General features: G+C 37.5%; 1 protein-coding gene across 5 annotated transcripts in view; it reads right to left on the bottom strand.

Annotated features, from left to right (window-relative positions):
* Positions 1-20,140, bottom strand: part of mbd5 (methyl-CpG binding domain protein 5) — a 233,744-nt gene that overhangs the window by 62,755 nt on the left and 150,849 nt on the right. For 4 of the 5 annotated variants that reach the window (XM_072258631.1, XM_072258635.1, XM_072258633.1 and 1 more), the window contains 3 exons: positions 17,229-17,409; positions 12,573-14,672; positions 11,315-11,386 (listed from right to left, as the gene is read on the bottom strand). In XM_072258631.1, the coding sequence (XP_072114732.1) occupies positions 11,315-11,386; positions 12,573-14,672; positions 17,229-17,409 (2,353 nt within the window). The remainder of the gene's footprint in view (positions 1-11,314; positions 11,387-12,572; positions 14,673-17,228; positions 17,410-20,140) is intronic. The other variant, XM_072258636.1, reaches the window with a different exon arrangement.

Below are 20,140 nucleotides of genomic sequence, written 5' to 3'. Positions count from 1 at the left end.
TTAAAACATTTAAACCTAATAAGCTGTGAACAAAAGACCATTAAATACAATGAAAAAAAAACACTTTCACTTCCAATAAATGTAAGAATACAAGACATCCAAATTCAAATCAACAGTATAGTCAAAACAGAATGATTAACAGCAATTATAAATTGTAGAACCAAAACATGTTTTTTAAAAATGAAACGCACACAAAATGCTGTAGGAACTCAGTGGGCCAGGCAGCATCTATGGAAAAAAGTACAGTTGATGTTTCGGGCTGAGACCGTTGACTGTATTTTTCCCCCCATAGATGCTGCCTGGCCTGCTGAGTTCCTGCAGCATTTTGTGTGTGTTGCTTGGATTTCCAGCACCTGCAGATTTTCTCTTGTTCGTGTTTTTAAAAATGAAAGCAGGTTCCAAAATAAATTTGGGATGAAATAAAGTCAAAAATTTTGAAAGCAACTAATTTTTTTTGTGTGGTCAATTCTTCATATTGACTTTAAATGATTTGTTTTTGTATTTCAGCTGACCAATTTACATTTTTTAAACTTTATGTTGCTGTCAACTGCTGTTAAGTTGTTGCATTGCTGTTAATCATTTCCATTATAATCTACCCGAAACACACAAGGCAAAAATGTTATTCCTGAAATCTGTACTTGAAGATAAAAGTGAAATTAAAGTCACTGATATTCTGAGCTGCCTTTGGAAGCCTGTTCATTACACTAGTTCACTACAATGGGGAAAATGTCAATGCATTAATACAAACATTTCACAAATATTTAAGTGGATCAGAAGATGGATTTGCCATTGGTTAAAGTCAAACACAACTCAAGTTTTGGCATCATGTTGAATGTTTGCATTAAGTATAATGAGGGTGGCCAATGGACAGATCTTTTTCTCCTTGGCTTCTTGAAGGTTCTATCAATATTTTGGAGTAGAAGAAGAATTCACCTGGGAACTAAATTATGTGCATTTGCCCAAATTATTTGCAAACAAAACTCCACACAAAATGCTAAAACTTCCTTTTCAGAGGAACCAAGAATTGTGATGGTTTAAAAAAGATTGCACATGTAATCAGCCAGAGCAATAAAATGTTATCAGCATCAATTTGATGATTCAACACAACTTCAACTGCAATAATATTAAAGACACTGCAAAAATATTTTCATCTATTTAAATCAACAACATTATGGCACTTAAAAACAGAATAACTAATTAGTTTATAGCATTTGATTAATAACAATTTGTGACAATCAGCTTCAAGTTCTTCAGTTGTATACGCGCTTCCAGTTCTTCAGTTGTATATGCACTTCATATTTTAACTGCTAGAATAATATAAAGCACATCTAAAATAACCCGGTTAGAATATTAAGAATAAACTTTTACTTTTAACTAGGAAAAAGCATAGTTTGAATCTTCATAAAGATTGGCAAATTATATACACCAGAATCTCTGATCTACTACACATGGAAAACATACTCAAGAATTTCAGTGTTAAAAGTTTCCCCAATTAAGTAACACTTGTGCTGCAAGTTTCCCCAATTAAGTTACACCATGATGGATCTTATGTTTCAACTTAAAATGACAAATCTGCAGCATCAACCAAAATAAATGCTTTTGAAAGTAGCCAAGCAATCTGATACCAGTATTTATTGGCCCAATGTTTTTTTTCCTGGTTATTTGAAGGCAATTTACCAATTATATTTTTCACGATGCTATAACTTAACAGCAGGATAAAATTTATTACATTAGTGGGATGAGATCCAAACGTTTATTCCATAATTCCATTTAAAAATTAGTAACTGTTACAATATTTGAATGTTGAATAGCTTTTACACACAGAAAGAATTATAGTATTTCCTAAGTAAAAATGGAAAAGTGATTTATTGAAATTACCACAAAACTTTTCCACAAACAAAAAACCTGCCTAATGACAGTTTGAACACAATGGTCTGGCTGCTTATAATGCAGAGATACACATCGTCTCCAGGGGCTACACAATGCAAACTAGTAAGGCTTAACAGAATGGAGAAGAATAAATCACAATTGAGATCAATTACAAATCACATACAAATCACTAATACATAGATCAGTTCACCCCAGATCACATACATCTCAATGCTTCTGAATAGCTTTGCACTTGAATTAACATTAAGCTTTAATAACCACTTGAGACCCTACTCTTGAGGGAAATTTCGTTCCTTTCAGAAAGCTCACAGCCTTAACTTGTGAATCAGTTGTTGAAATAGGAAATTGAAGAGTTTCTGCGGATGCTGGAAATCCAGAGTAGCACACGTAAAATGCTAGCAGAACTCAGCAGGTCAGGCAGCATCTATGGATACGAATAAAAAGTCAACGTTTCCAGCTGAGGTCCTTCATCAGGATTGGAAAGTAAGGGGAAGAAGCTAGAATAAGATGGTGGGGGGAGGTCAGAGGAGGACAAGTTAGAAGGTGATAGGTGAAGCCAGATGGATGGGGAGGGGTGGGGGATGAAGTAAGAAGATGGGAGATGATAAAATGAAAAAGCAAAGGGTTGGAGAAGAAGGAATCTGATAGGAGAGCAGTGTGGATCATGGGAGGATGGGAAATAGGAAGGGCATGAGGGGGAGAGGATAGGCAGGAGAAGAGAAGTAGCAAGAGGCCAGAGTAGGGAATAGAAGGAAGGAAGGAAGGGGAAGGGGAATTACCAGAAGTTGGAGAAATCAATGTTCATGTCATCAGGTTGGAGGTCACCTAGATGGAATATGAGGTGTTGTTTCTTCAACCCAAGAGTGACCTCAATGGCAGATGAGGCGGCTATGGACTGACATGTCAAAATGGGAATGGGGATAGGAATTGAAATGGTGTGCCATCAGGTAATTCCTCTTTTTGCAGATGGAGCTGACCGAGGTGTACGACAAAGCTGTCCCCCAATCTACTTCAGGTCTCACCAGTATAGAGGAGGCTGCATTGGGAGTATTGGATACAGCGGCAACCCCAACAGATTCACAGATGAAGAGTTGCCTCACCTGGAAGGACTGTTTGGGGCCTTGAATGGAGGTGAGGGAGGTGAAGCACCTCTGCTGCTTGCAGGGAGGAGATTAACAGGGAGGGTAGAATGGATAAGGGAATTACGGTTGTGCAATTCCTGTGGAAGGCAGAGAGTGGGGGTGGGGGGAAGGTAAGGATGTATTTGGTGGTAGGGTCATGTTGAAGGAGTTGGAGAGAATGATGTGTTAGATGTGGAGACTCATGAAATGATAGGAGAACAAGAGGAACTCACCCTGTTTAAAGGTGGAACAATGGGTTAGTGTGGATGTCCGGGAATTGGAGATGGGTGTGAGTACAGCATCAATGGCAGAGAAAGGAAACCCGCATTCTATGAAGGGGGAGGACATTTCTGATGACCTGGAAAGGAAACCCTCATCCTGGGATCAAGATGCAGAAGAGATGAAAAGAACTGGGATGGCCTTTTTACAAGAGACAGGGTGAGAAGAGTGATGGAGACAGATCAAGAAAGGAGAGAGAGGTGTCAGAAATGGACCAAGTGAACCTAAGGGTAGGGTGGAAGATGGAGGCAAAGTTGATGAAATTGATGAGCTCAACATGGGTGTATGAAGCAGCACCAATGCAGGTGTCAATGTAGTACAGGAAGAGTTGGTGAGTATTACTAGGGAAAGCTTGGAACATGGACTGTTCTACGTAGGCAACAAAAAGGAAGTCATTGCTGGGACCCATGCAAGTGCCCATGACTACACCTAGAACCTGAAGTAAGTGGAAGCCCCAAAAGACAGATTATTAAGGGTGAGGATCAGTTCTGCCAGATACAGGAGGATGGTGGTAGAGGGGAACTAGCTGTGTCTGTTGAAATAGAATCTCTTTGAAAATGGACACAGTTGGGTAATTTAAAGAGGTGTTTTCAAATAAACAATGTAATTAATATTATACATAAATTTATAATAGCATTTGTTAGGGCACTACAAAGGAAAATTAAACAATTGCATTTATTCAAAAGTAGCAAGGACTTGAAGTTTAAAACAGGAAGCCTAGAAAAGTGGTTAGTAAATATTTTTCCCACCTGGAATAGATACCATATATCATACTTCACTGGGACTTTTGTCCTTCTCAAAACATGCCCTAATTTAGATTACCTGTATGTTGCAACTTCAAAATTTTCAGACAATGAGCTGCAGATCACTTGAAAGACTGCTCAATCTTCATACGCAGTAGTTATCACATCAAATTTAATGCAAAGGGAATACATTTTGGGGATGGCAAGGGAGAAAATAAAATGTACAGCAACTGATCACAAAGAGTAGAGAGGAACAAAAATTGAAGTTGAGTGGACATGCTATTAAGACCATAAGACAGCAAAAGAATTAGACCATTTGGCCCACCATGTTGTTCCATTTCATCATGACTGATAATTATCCCTTTCAACCCCATTCCCCTGCTTTCTCCCCATAACTTTTGATGCCCTTTCTAATCAAAAGCCATCAACCACTGCTTTAAATATATCCAATGACTTAGCTTCTACAGCTGTCCAAGGTGACGAATTACACAGATTTACCATCCTCTGGCTAAAATAAATTCCTCCTCATCTGTTCTAAAGGGACATCCTTGCATTCTCATGCTGTGCCCTCTGGTCCTACACTCCCCTACCAGGAAACATCCTCTTCATGTTCACTCTACCCAAGCCTTTCAATATTTGATAAAAAGAGGGGGGGGGGGGGAGAGAATCTCATTGAAACCTCATTCTTCTAAATTCCAGTCAGTGCAGACCCAGAAAATCAGCAGACTATCAAATGCTCCTCATATATTCCCAGAGATATCCTGGTGAACCTTCTCTGGATGATTCCTTCTTAAATAAGGGGCCTAAAACTATTCACCATACTTCAAGTATGGTCAGACCAATGCCATGTAAGGCCTCAGAATTACACCCTTGCTTTTGTATTCTAGTCCTCTCAAAATGAATGTTAACATTGCATTTGTCTTCTTTACCACTGACACAACCTGTAAGTTAATCTTTAGAGAATTCTGCACGAGGACTTCCAAATCCTTCTGCACCTCTGAATTCTGCATTCTCTCCTCATTTAGAAAATAGTCTATGTCTTTATTCCTTCTACCAAAGTACATAGCCATAGACTTCCCTACAAAGCATTCCATCTGTCACTATTTTGCCCATTCTCCTAATCTATGCAACTCCTCCTGCAGATTCCCTGCTTCTTCTACACTACCTGCACCTCCACCTATCTTTGTATCATCTGCAAACTTGGTCACAAAGTCATCAATTCTGTTAACCAAATTAGTGAATATAACATGAAAAGAAATATTCCCAACATCAGCCCATGTGGAAAACCAGTCACCAGTGGCAGGTGCCCAGAAAAGGTCCCCTTTATTCCACTCAGTCAATCTTTTATTCATGCTAGAATCATTTCTGCAATAGCTCGGGTTCTTATCTTGATTAGTAGTCTCGTGTGAGGCACCTTGTCAAAGGTCTTCTGAAAATCCAAGTAAACAATATCTACTGACTCTCCTTTGACTATCTTGCCTGTTATTTCTTCAAAGAATACCAACATATTTGTCAGGCAAGATTTTCCTTTAAGGAAACAATGCTGAACTCAGCCTATTTTATCATAATCCTACAAATACCCTGAAACCTCATTCTTAATTATGGGCTCCAACATCTCCCCAACCACTGAAGTCAGCCTAACTGGCCTATAATTTCCTGTCTTTTGCTTCCCTTCCTTCTTGAAGAGGGGAGCAACATTTGCAATTTTCCAGTCCTCCGGAACTATTCCAGAATCTAGAATTTCTTTAAAGATCATTACTAATGGAATCACAATCTTTTCAGCTACATCTTTTTGAATCCTGGTACAGGCGATTTAGCTGCCTTCCAACCTTTCAGTTTCCCTAGCACCTTCTCCTTAGTAATAGCGACTACAAGCACTTCTGCTCCCTGACACTCCAATTTCCAGAATACTGCCGGCGCTTTCCACAGTGAAGACTAACAGAAAATACTTACAGTTCACCTGCCATTTCTTAGTCCTCCATTACTACCTCTCTAGGATCATTTTCCAGCAGTTCATTATCCACTCATGCCTTCCTTTTACTCTTTATATATCTAAAAAAAACCTTTGGTATCTCTTATATTATTGGATAACTTACCTTCCTATTTCATCAGATTACTCCTTATTGCTTTGAATTATAATTTATTAAATTTCAATACATGTTGACCTACATTTTTATAGTTTGGAATACGGAACACTGAATAAATACGAATCACCAGTTAATGTGTTGTCAGGAAATTATGCTTATCCTGGACATCTTACTTTGGAAGATTGTAGGCATGAGGAGTTTGCTGAGAGGCTGTGGTCAAAAAAAGGAAATATTATGGAAATTGAATTCAAGAGAATTTTGGGAATATCTGGTGGAGATGTTCAAAGATGCGAAGGTTGTTTAAAATCAGAAGATATTTTTAGTTGGTGAGTTGTTCATTAGATCATTAAGGATGAAATTAACTTGTTAACAAAGAGATGATATATCATACTATATACTATATGATGGAAATTAAATTATAGTAGCTTTTACTTGAACAAAAACTTTCATGTTAAACAGCACTTAAAAGGATAATATTCAGAAACCTGGAATATGTGCAGTTAGCTCAAATACCTTTAATTGTGCTGCAAAATTTTATAATTTCATGATAATTCCAAGATGAATATCATGAGAGAGGTCCTTCTTACAACATTCTTCAGTTTATTACACAGTCTTACGTGTAAAATCTATTGAAGGGAAGATTCAAGACCAAATTGGATGGTATTTTGTGAGCCAGATATACTTTTAAAAAATGGAGCCGTTCAGGAAATTTCTTTGTCTCTCTGGTTTCTAATTTCCTGGTTCAGCAAAGCTTATTGAAAAATAAACATGATTGAATAGGAGCAATACACACAGAATGCTGGAAGATCTCAGCAGCTCAGGCAGCATCAATAGAGAGGAATAAACTGTCAACATTATGGGCTAATAAACTGGATTGGAAAGGAAGGGGGAAAAAACCAGAATAAGGTGGTGGGGGAGGGGAAGGAGAACAAGTAAGCAAGTGATAGGTGACCAGACTCTCAAACCCCTCCCCCATTTCTCTTTCTATTTCCCTTTTGCCCCTTCTCATCTATCAGTACCTCACTCTAGTACCTCTCCTCCTTCCCATTCTCCCATGGACCATTGCCCTCTCCTATCAAATTACTACTTTGATCTGATGGTAATCTGATTTCCCTCACCTGGGGGTAAATGGGTGGGTGAGGAGGGGGAAATGAAGTGAGAAGCTGGGAAGGGATAGGTGGAAGTGGCAAAAGGCTGAAGTAGTAATCTGATAGGAAGGACAATGGTCCATGGGAAGAAGGAAGGGTGCTAGAGAGAGGTACAGATAGGTGAGAAGGAGCAAGAAGGAAATGGAAAAGGGGGAGGGGTTTGTGGGCCTGGTTGAGCTAATGGCGAAAGAGTCAGATTACAGCAGTGATCACAGAGGTTGAGTGGTGACAGAGAGTCCCAATGAACTCCCTAAGTGAAGATTTAAACTTCTTCAGGGCATGGCTCAAAGAGACTTTGCAGTGGAATAGCAAATCATAAACATTATTTGATTGAATAGTAAAAAGTCTATTTTATACATTTAGGAGTTGACATTCCACTGCATCTTCATTTCAATGTAGTTCATGGAACAGGAGGATAAAGAGGACGTAGAAATCCATTCCACACAAGATTAAATATGAAACACAAAAAATCATCACTTTGCTTTTAGACAATTGATACTTTATGTCCAAATACTGTCTCCAGTTACAGACGGGAGCTCATTCCAGCTGTATATCTTAACAATAGATCAATAATCTGAGGTAATTAAAAATATCAGGAATTCAGAACGACATAAAGCATCCCGGGCAATGCCTATTTTATTTAGCCAGTCACAATATTCATTTTCCCCAACTGTGAGTCACCTTAGGACATTTTGCTTTGTGATGAAGGCATCATAAAAATTAAACACAAGTTGCAAATTTTGTATATTTGAAACAAAACAGAATATTGACACTAGAATCCCAAGAGGTTCGGTCACCAGCTTACATAGTATCAACACAGCTAGAATCAGTTGCGAAGCACATTTCTATTTATCAAATACTTCCGAACAGTTTATCATATACTGTAGAATCAGAACAATAGATCAAGGCAGATCTCCACATCAAACCAGCCAGACCTGCAGAGTTTGTTGAACTCACAGCATCACCAAAGGCTCCAAAATAACAGATCAATAACATTAAACTTCATTACTACGTTCACATTTCTGAGGCACTGTCTTCAGCCAAAATGTGCTTGAAACCATTTGATTTTTTAGCTATGTTAAAGAAATTTATTAAAATCATGTTTAATCTTCATAATATTTATTTTATAGTGCATTTTACTCAGTTAAATAGTTTTCATCTCTTTTCGTTAGAGTGCTGTTTACTTATAACAGAAGAGACATTTTGTTGAGGCATACAATCATACAATTTTTTCTTAATTTTCTTTTATCCTGGATAACATTTTGCATCAAATGTCAGTGCTTCTAGCTCTCACACTGATCATTCTCAATGGAGAGCACTGGTACACAATTCTAAGAAGCATTTAAGTGCATGGCTTAAGTAGGCCTTTTCCAAAACAAAATGTTGATACAAGTATGTCAAATATGTGCTGACAAAATTCACCTCATTAACAACTTTTTCTTTAATCACATTCCATTTTTACAATTACTAGATAACCACAGCCAAACAAACTGCATGCATCAAATTCTAATCAAACAGCATAAGTGCAGAGGAGTTTTATGGTTTTCTGTCAACAGCCCATATTCAATAATATTTTATTGAAATGTTTAAACAAATGTCAATTTTGTAAGTACATGAGCACCTGCCTGGAAATATTACAATCATAGGCCACCAAATGCATCATGAACTTAAATCAATTAATTAATGAGACAAAGTAAATAGTGTACACATTCATCACAAATTATCTGGAGACTAAACTAAACTTAAGGGTTATAATTCAGAATTGTAGTGATCCAGTTGACAAATTAAGTGTAAAAACTAGTTAATTTTTCTTTTCAGAACTTATATAATTTTTTTTAAATGTACAAATATGTTAACTATACAAAATAAAAGAGGTTGTATACAAAAATATATACACATATACTTTATTATAATTTTTTTCCAATTGTCCAGAGCAACAACTAATCCTATGATATTTTCGAATGTCATTATATTGAGCAACACAAATGGAACCATTATGGTAACAAGTGAGCACACACTTTCCTAGATGTTGGCCAGTAATACAAAATGAAAACCATTACACAAAAGTGGAAATGCATCCAAAATCAAGTTACCTGCTCTACTAATGGAAGAAATGAATACAGAATATGAGGATTAATTTAGACATTTTGAATGTGGAGCCATAAAATACATGGGATAAACAATAAATTCTAGTTTATGATTTTAAATAATTCTGTTTGCATTTAAGACTAAGAAAAGTTATTTAGAACTCTGTAAAGTTGTGGAATTATCATAGTGGCACATGATTTGAATATGGATATTTTCACTTGTGCATTAAATACTCTATAGCCTATTTTGGACTACAGACAGTTCAGCATTCTTGAATCAAGCAAGTAGTAAATATAACAGCTTGATTAAACTTATGTGCTAACAAATCACTTCTGCCGTCACCATCTTGGCAAAGTATTTAATTTGTGTAAGGGGGTTTATATCACACTTTGCTTGCACCAAAACTATTCTAAGCCACTTTCAACAATCAATACATAACATGGAATATTGTTTACTGGAAGGAGAATTATATATGCTAAAGTAGGGAACATATTACAGATTATATAGAGCACTGCTGAAACAATATCCAGAGTACTGTGTACACTTTGTCCCTCCATTTTAAGGAAATATGCCAAACTATTCGTTGCAATTCAATGTAGTACCATGAATTGGCGGGCTGTCTTACAAGGTTAGAAAGGCTTTGTAGGTTTTATCTTTGGGAGTTTAAAAGGACAAGAGGGGACTTGGCTGAAGCTTACAAGATCTTGAGGAGTTTTAACAGTGGATGTGGAAAGGGCAGTTTCATCTTGTGAGTGTATTTAGAAAGGGGGAGGAGCCATTTTAGACAAAAAAAAATTGTGATATGTTTTTCATAATATTATTAGTTCTTCCAACTTTCTTTTTCCAAGGCAGTAGAAACAGGATCTGTGAATATTTCTGAAGTAGAGGCAGACTGACCCTTGTTAAGGGGGTATATGATTACTGCTTGATAGGCAGGTATGCAGAGTTGATCTTGTTGAATGGTAGCATAGACTAAAGAGGCCATGTGGCCTACTCCGGTTCCCAATCCACCTGTAACTTTCGATATTCATTTTCCTCATAGAATCCTGAATAACCCTTAGTTTATGAAGTTTATGCTAACCTTAAGTAGAAAACATACTAGGACTGCATTTTGGCAGTCTTATGAAAATCATTCTTCAAGCTTCCGCCTCCATATTACAATACAGCACCTGGAGAAAGATGTCAGACAGTAGTACATCACATCTTAATGTACGTCATCCACACAGCTCACTGCAAAATGATCTTATACTTGATGAGGCAGGTGACACTCATTTGAACTCTAAAAAATAATTCATTTATAATGATAATTGTCCACATTAATTTTCAAATAAGGTACAAGATGCCCTTAGTTGACACAAACAAACCACTGGGTTGCATTTGTCAAAACTCAGCTCCGATTACCACTATGTCATTTTGTTTGAGCCATCAATCCTTCGCATGTATTGATGGATAAAAATAAAATAATCCAGGATTTTTAGTTACCGTTGTCACTTACGTGCTTTTATCTTCTCCCGTGGTTTCATTGGGTCACAAGACTGTGTCAGATAACATTCTTCACTGAGATTCAGTTACCATTTTGAACGCTCAAGTAAAGGCAAGATGCAAATACTTGCAGGAAAAAATCCTTTCATATTCCCCACAAAACAAATTATTTTTTAATGAGATTCTCTTCCAAATTAAATCTAGGCTCTGGATAGGAAATGAAGATGTACGATGGTATCAAAACATGTTGAAGAGATTAATAGAAAATGCAAACATCAATTACAATGCCAAAGGTTCTTGAGGTATTGATGAGACATGCAGCAAGCACATTTTCACTGACATTTTCACAGTTAGAATTTGTTCTATATGGGAGTACAATTTACTTTGTTTGAATTCTGTGCAGTCTATAATTATTTATTTGGTTTGTGTGATGGGGAAAGGTAAACGGGCCCAGTTCCTACAGCACACAAGCATACCTCCTGAAAGGTTGACCAAGGAACAACGCTGTCGTCTGTGGAGATGTCCATGGGATGGACCATCCTGCCCTCCTGACAGAGGATAGCATTGATGAGGGCAAGAAAATTGAGGAAAAAGTTGTTACAAGTTTAAAAACCAACATACACATAGCAAAAAACCAATGATAATAAATACACAGATAAACCCCCCCACCACCACACTGTGGATTCTCTTCATTTATTGTCATGCAGATGTAATTCAATTCGGGCAACACTGTATGTAGATTAAGAGTACATTGTTCTGTTCATTTTGATCAGCTTTGTTGCTGGTTTCAGTTGAAAATCTATGAGAATGAAATGCAGATTCCTGCAATTTTACTTGTCGCCGTTTCTTTCTGCAGAAAAATACAACCAGTCTGCCTAAAATACGTCCCTCTAACAGCTCGCTTATTTGAGACTAAATGCAGTTTTAAAGGTTGTACAACAATTACAACAAAATTCTTTGTACATAATCATCCTTCCTAGAAAGCATGGGGCAAACTGGTTAACAATTCAACTTGCGCTTCATAAAGTCTCAGAAATATTCAACTTCTATAAAGACCATGAACATTTTTGCTTCATCCTCTCCCCTTTACAAGCAAAATGGATAGAAAACAAATGGAGGTACTTTGTTAAACACTTGGTTTCAAAGGACATATGAATAAAAAGAAATACATTAATTTAAATTAAAAGGGTACTGTGAATCAAAAGTTCGATTGAAACACATGCTTGTTTTCATTTCTTTTCCTACTCAAAAATTCACATTAGCAAAGGTGGAAATGACCTTCATAAGGATTCAAACAAATTAAAATTTAGCAAGTATTGGTTAAGTTTTAATTCATCATACACCAAGCATATAGTCACATGAAATGAAAAATGAATGTGTTATGATTAAAAGAAAATTAAATTAATGAATGAAACCATTAAAGCATGAGCCATATTAGAACTCGGCATTTTAATCTTGAAGAACATTTAAAATGATATAGAAGTTACTTCCTGCTCAAGCTATTTGGCTACGTGTATCTGTGTCAGTGAGATGACTGCATCTGCAAGTTATTTGCAATTTACATAATAGTACTTGGTAAATATCCGAGGAACCTTGCCATATAGAAAACATTTCAATCCTTGAACCAAAAATGATAAACGTGTCAAAACATGTGCCCAGAGTTGAAGTTTGTGACAAAATTTGATAATAAAGGTCTAATAAAACAAAATTCAATGGATTAGTGTAAAACCATACCTGTGTCAGCACTGGTTTGGCTACAAATGCCACTACTGTTTGGTACCATTACTGCTGAAGAGGCTGCAATTCTTGAATGATGGTTGGAATGCAAACTATTTCCCAAAGTCATTCCAGATTGATGAAGAAGCCCACAATTGCCACCATCATGGGGCTGTCCGACTAACCCAACAAATTGATTGTTTAGGCCCTGACAACTGTGGATTAAATTACTACTTGTATTCTGGCAAGGAATACTTTCCCCTCTCGTTAAATTTTGAGCTGATAGGTTATGAATGGAACCTGAGTTCAGACTGGTATTTGAAAAGTTATGTTGGTTGGATGAACACGAAATACCTGTAGTGGAACCACCACAATTAGCACTGCTATTGCCACTTATTTGAGAACTCTGTGAACTCATAGACTGAAGTAACTGAGACATGGTGTTATTCATAGACACAGATGAATTCTGTCCTTGTTTCCTTAGAGAGTCGATCACAGACTTTGGAACTCCTGAGCTGCTCATCTGAGACTGTTTCAGCATACTCAATACTGTAGGGGTAGCTTGCTTTCGCTTTCTTAAAGGGTCCTTTTGCTGTGCCATTAATTTGTCTCTCAGTGCTGCACGTCCACTTTGACCTTCATTAACTGAAAGCAGCATATTTGTAGTTGGTGGAAACATGGTATTTAAAGTGCTGTGTCCTTCACTATTGCCACCACTGCTAACTCCACCACTACTGCTACTACCAGACAGTTTGTTTTGATTAGCTAGCTGTGCTTTGGCTGCTGCTGAAAGTAAACTGCTTGCTGGAAAGGAGGCAGCATTATGCTGGTTCAAAATTTGATTCAAGGGCATACCTAGCAAACCAGGCTGACCCTTTTGTTGTTGTTGTACACTTCCAACAGAGACAGATGGAAATAAAGGGTTATTTTGAGGATTTAAAACATTGTTCATTCCAACCAACAGTGGATTAGAAATATCTTTGTATTGATGAAGTAGTCCATCAGGCTTGGTAGATGGACTGGATGGCATAGATGGTCTTGGAGAACCCATGGATGACCTTGGCGATCTTGGAGGGACTTTTATTCCACTGCAGCTTGACTGGGGTCCTGCAGGTGGCATCATTAAGCTTCCATGATCAGAGGATGTGGATGATGACCGTGACCTTTGTGGAGATGCCTCAATTCTTCCCATTACAGGTCCAATCATATGTACTGGAGAGGTAACTGGAGCAGGAGACACAGATGTGGAAGTTGAATGTTGAACCCGTGGTACATGAGTTCCATGATTTACTGGGCCAGGCTTAACTGTTGGCAATGGTAGATTGCTTGGCAGAGGGACAACAGCAGGAGGCATGTTTACATTCATCATAGGTACCTGAGAGTGCATGGTTGTCTGGAAATTTGATGTATTAATAAGTACTGGATTAGGTTTACTTGGTATAGGGTCAAGGATACCTAATGGATCTTTTTCTGAGGGCAATGGCTTTTTCTGGAGAGCACATGATGTTGGGGGTCCTTGGGGAGGTTTGTGAAACATAATTCGTGGCATATCCATATTTGATGAATAATTACAAGAGGGTTTTTTCATTACTGGACTTTTTGTAGTCATTGTCGGTGAAAGAGGTATAGAAGTCCTACCAGCCATTGCACAGGATGAGTGGGATGAAGAATTCTGTATCAGAACTGTGGGCGGGGAATGGGGAATTCTATTTACGTGAATAGGACTGGAGTTTGGCCCTGCATGAAAGCCTGGATTACTTCTTGTAAACACATCAGGACTTCCCATTGTATCAGTCCTGGGAGATATAGAACCATCTCCGTAGATCTGTGATCCTGATGATGCTGGACTGGACAGACCACCATGACTTCCACGATATGGAGACTTTTGCCCTTGATCATTGCTACCCAGTCTTTGCCTAGAGTAACCATGAAGTTCTTGCTGGGGACTTCCACACAGGTCCTGTTGATAAAGCCGTGCTGCAGCATTTGGGCCCCCCATCAATTTAGGCAGAAATGTATTCTTATAGTCTGGCACTGCAGAGTTTGTTATTACTTCTTGTGACTTATTTCTCATTGCTCTAGGAGTTGCGGCCCGTGATTGAACCATAGGTGCTCCACCTGGGGGGGAAAAGGCATAATCATGAGCAAAGAATAAGGTTGATCACTCTACTAAGGAAACGGATTATAATCTTCACTTTGCTGCTTCTACTTACCACCTCAATAATTACCTTGCCTAGCCATGCCCCAGTTAAAATTGAGCTAAAAATGAAAAATCTGGGTGTACTGGGGATTGGGGGAGTCAAAAAGAGAGGGGTTTGGTGGGAAAAGTACAGAAATTGAAGGACGCTAAGAAAGAAACAGACAGATAACCACCAATCACTACTGGCTGATGAATTTGGTTGGGTCACAGGTGTATGAACAGCTGTCAAAGACAGGAGTGTGTGTAGCTGTGACAGCCTCCTGTCAGTGTTACAGGAGGTTCAAACAATTCATGACATGATAGACTTGGTTATTATATGAAGAACAATTAAAAAGAAGAAAACACACCAAAAAGTTTTGCTGAAATAACCAGAACGGGCCAGTATTTGAAAAACTTTCACATAAAAAGTGAAAATGGCTGTTAAATAATCCCTTTGATGTAGGGAAATGAATAGAAATATTAACATACAGCTTTAAAACAAAATTCCACTTTTGGTAACTTCAATAAATCTTTTCACATCTATGTTTATAACTCAAGGTTAGATAAATAAACTTACACATAAAACAATATTCTAAAAATGCACAAATTAAGATTTTAAGTTAGCACAATCATTCTTCTCCAATTTATCTACAATAAAACAGACTCTTGACTTAATAAAGCCCCAACCTATCCAGACATGATTAAAAAAAACAAGGGGTAGATTTTCCTGTATGTCTATTGCCAGCTGCACAGAATGTATTTTGTATTACCAGCTGCTGTATGCTGTCATAAACTCCTCATCGGTCAATGTGGCTACAATAGCTTCGTCATTATCCTGGACGTCATAAGTTCAAGTGCCAGAGGGGTAAATGGCAAAATAACAAAACTCCAGAAACCCTTGTATTTGCCATACGTAAGCACAACAGTCAATGGGTTGTTCTGAAAACCCTTTTAGATTATTTATGTCCTTTAGAGAAGCAAACTGCTACCATGTTAAAAATCTGGCACTAATGTGAATTCAATTACTAACTTTGGAGTTTATTTGCAATGCTGCAGGTCTAAGTATAAATGGGAGACAAAAGCCAAATCAATGTTACCTGTACCTGAAAAGCAAAAATTTAACCAAGGCATTTAACTGCAGGTTGATACTGCCAGTACTGTAGAAAAAATGAAAATTTAGTTTCTGTCCCTGTGGGGCAGCCCAGCCATTGAAGGATAAAAATTCTTAAACACAATTTGTACTAAAATATACCTGGAGTGAATTTAAGAAACTTAAATAAAAACAGAAAAAAGCTGGAAGCACACAAGTATGGATAGTTTTAGTTATCTGCTGACATATTTCCAGATTTTTCTAAATTCTGTTTTCCAACAGCTTGTAATATTTTCCTCCACATAAAACTTAAAACCAGCAGAGCCTTCTACAGAATAAGACAAGAAACTGAAAACTGAACTCAGCATAATCATAGAAACTAAAATCAGACAGCACAGAGAGGCCCACACCACCTAATTGTGCCCTTTCTCACTAACCCCACCTCATTCTCCCCACATCCTAAGACCATAAGGGACAGGAGCAGAATTAGCCCATCATATCTTCTCCACCATTCCTTCATGGTTAATTTATTATCCCCAAGAATATTCTTAAGAACTTACTTTCCTTCCACCATCCACATACACACAGTTAATTTATAACAGCCAATTAATCTACTATCTGATCAGCACATATTTGGGATGTGGTAGGAAAATGCAGCACTTGAAAGAAAGACACATTTATAAGGAGAACGTGCAAACCCCATACAAGCTGTGCTAAAGATCAGGATGAACTTGGCGCTGAGGCAGCAGCTCTACTAGCTGCTACCCGAAAATTAATAATAACAAACCATGGTTTCATGGTTACCTGACCCTTTTCCCCCTTTTTAAGGGTACTTATTTATCTGAACTTAAATTTCCCAAGTACTGTGATGGGACTCAAATTTGTGTCTCTATATCAATGGCCCAAGCTACTGGTTACTCATCCAGTAACTTTACCATAGTTTTACTGCCCACTAATCATTACACTCTACAATTTTTCTTCAATGCCAGTGGTCACTTATGCTAATAAAAGCACCTCTATCCATACTGAGACACAAACCAGTATTAGATATTCCCATCTACCCAGTTGCCAACATTGAATATAATCTGGAATAACACGTTGATTTTTTTCCCCCCTCATTCACTCATCCCATTTGAATAGCAGTTTAAATCATTGAACATTTTATTTTAATTATCAGCTAATAACTGTGTATGTTACTCAATTGAAAATGGTCTTTCACCATTGCAGTTTTAAGGAATCAGAATTCTTTGACTGCGCGATGTTTTAGTAACTAGCAGTAAAGAATAAAAAACATTGAAGTAAAAAAAAAAGTCAAAAAAAGAGACTCTGCAACTTGCAAATAACACAAAACACAAACCACACTGAGTCCTAAACAGATTGAATATTTCAGTTTCTGAAGACTTACTTGTTCCACCACCCGGGCTTGTTAAAAGCAAGGAAGGATGTGGTGTCTCAATACTTTTATGTAGTGTAGCTACAGCAATGATTTTTCGCTTATGGATGCAAAGTTTTGTCAAATCTTCATCAGCTTTGACATCCTCTGCTGTTCTTTGCTTGACAGTTGCTCCAGGATCAAAAGTGAACACCTTAAATCAAGGCAAAACTTCTTTTATTACTTCACTGTTACAACATTAACTTTGAATGTAGTGATATTGTCAGAGAAACGTAATTCATTACGGGGACTAGCACTTTTATACCAGGATATAACACATTCACTCAACATATCGGCCCTTCACTCTGCTATAGAGATGCATAATGAAATTGCTAATTTTAAAATATTCCAACAGATGCTCCTCGTGTCCCATTTCTTTTCAACATTCAGTTCTGGCTCGTGGCCATAACTAAAGGAATCTCTTCTCTGCTGCATATTAATTAACCAAAGTAAAACTGTAGAACAGGATGCAGATCAACTAGAACATAGGGCACTATAGCAAGTCCAGGGCCCTTAGCTGTTGACGTTGTGCTAACCCTTCAGCCTACTCAAAGATCAATCTCACCCTTTCCTCCATTTTTCTTTCATCAATGTGCCTATCCAAGTCTCTTAAGTGTCCCTAATGCTTCTACCTTCACCACCTTGGACTGCATTCCATGCATTCACCACTCTGACATCCCCATATACTTTTCTCCAATCACCTTTAAATTATGCCCTCTCATATTAGCCATTGTCACCATGGGAGGGGGAGCGCTGGCTGCTCACTAACTTTATACACCTCTATCATTCTCCTTCATTCTAAAGAATCCTAGTTCACTCAGCCTTCAACCATAAGACATGCTCCTAATCCAGACAGCATTCTGGCAAATCTCCTCTGCACCCTCTCCAAAGCTTCCACATTCTTCCAATAATGAGGCAACGAGAACTGAACACAATATTCCAAGTGTGATCTAACCAGAGTTTTATAGAACTATAACATTACCTCGTGGCTCTTAAACTCAGTCCCCTAACTACTGAACGCCAACACACCATACACCTTCTTAACGACAATATAAAATTGCCCAGAAAATTAGAAGGATCTATTGAGGTGGACCCCAAGATATGTTTGTTCCTCTAGCCTGCTAAGAATCCTGCCTTTAACCTTCTACTCTGCCTTCAAGTTTGACCCTTCAAAGTGAATCATCTCAATTCTCCACTTCTCATTCCAGCTCTACATCCTATCAATGTCCTGTTGTAACCTAAGACAACCTTCTAAACTTCATGTCGTCTGCAAACTTACTAATCCATTCTTCCAATTCCTCATTAAAATTATAAAGAGCAGGAACCTCAGAACAGATCCTTATGGAACACCACTCATCACAAACCTCCAGGCAGAATATGCTCCATCTACAACCACACTCAAATCAGCTTCAAATCCACACTGCTAAGTTTCCCTCGATGCCATGCCCCCTGACTTTCTGAATGCGCCTACTGTGGGGAACCACTTCAAAAAAAAAAGACAAGGCCAATGGAAGTAATACGATGTTTGTAATGTAACTTTGCAGATGAAAATGAATTTTAAAAAAACTAAGACTATGATGCAACCTAATATCTGTTATAACTCTAATCTGTTCAATTTCGATTACAACAAAAAGCAGTATAAAAGTTATCACTTTGATGTACAGTATAGATACAAAGTGTTTGTTATTCAACCAGTTTAGCTTGGTGGTTGAATTATTTCTTAAGTAACATAGTAATAACTTCAAGATTGTTCATGAAGTAAACTGAATTCAGTATTTCTGGTGGTTACCCTTAATTTAAAAAATAGCCTGTAGGATTATAGCTAACACCAGAAAAGCTATATTCATTGAATATCTCCATTTCTTCTAATAAGCTAGTTAATAGGGTGATTTCTGGAACTGTTATAGCCCTGGTGGTCTTGGCAAGACTGCTCCAGGTTTTAAAGCAAGTTTACCAACACAAGGTGAAAGCATTTCAAATATTATTAATTCCAGAAAAAATAAAGTGCATATTGATAAAGCTCTTCTTGGTGAATGAAACAACTCCCTGTTGTAATGAAGAAAAACAAAACCGCCAATTTATACCCATCAGAATAACTGAGTAATGAGGTAAATGATCAACTAACACTTTTTTTTAAAAACAAAAGAGGAACTGAAGTTGGTTGTTCTGCCTTTAATAGTGCAATAGAATCTTCAGTGAAGCTGACATTTGGACTACTGCACACAAAAACAAGTTTTCAACATACTATTAAAATATTATTCAAAACATTATTTCTTACCTCAAAAGGACAAAGGAAAAGAGCTTGCAAAGAAAGAGGAATCCACAAGCAGTTAAAATTTTAGTCTGGCTGAATCAATTCCAGCCAGTAATCCTTAGATTTAACATTAAGTGAATTACTGAGAAAATTCACTTAGCCACAAGGAAGCGGACTATCTTGTGCAGGACTACATCTATTCATCACTAAAGCTTGGCACTGGAACCTTGACCATGGAGGTCCTTCTAAATCCTACAAACAAGAAATCACTTCTCTACACTAGGTAGCATTAGAAGTTTCAGTTTGAAATAATCACTTGCCTTTACCTGCAAAGCTCTTTCTATAATTATTTATTTTTCCATAGTGTATCACAGCATTTATGTCAGTCCTATTCCAAATTTTCTTCCATGCCTATGGCTGAGCTGTGCCATGTTTAAAAAGATTGAGATCCATTGCATATATTCTACAGACTTTCTTGGCTGAGGCATGTAACATTTACAGACTTCAACTTCCTTGTTCATCTCTTACTTCTAGTATATTCAACTCGATGAAACATTCTATATCAATATTTTCTCATCACCGTTGACCTGAAAAGATTTATGGCACTTATACCTTTCACTGTCAAGTTTCT

This window comes from Mobula birostris, chromosome 5 (genome assembly GCF_030028105.1).
Source record: "Mobula birostris isolate sMobBir1 chromosome 5, sMobBir1.hap1, whole genome shotgun sequence".
In the NCBI taxonomy this organism is placed as follows: Eukaryota; Metazoa; Chordata; class Chondrichthyes; order Myliobatiformes; family Myliobatidae; genus Mobula; species Mobula birostris.
Note: the sequence above shows the minus strand (reverse complement) of the source record. Positions and strands in the feature narration are given on the sequence as shown.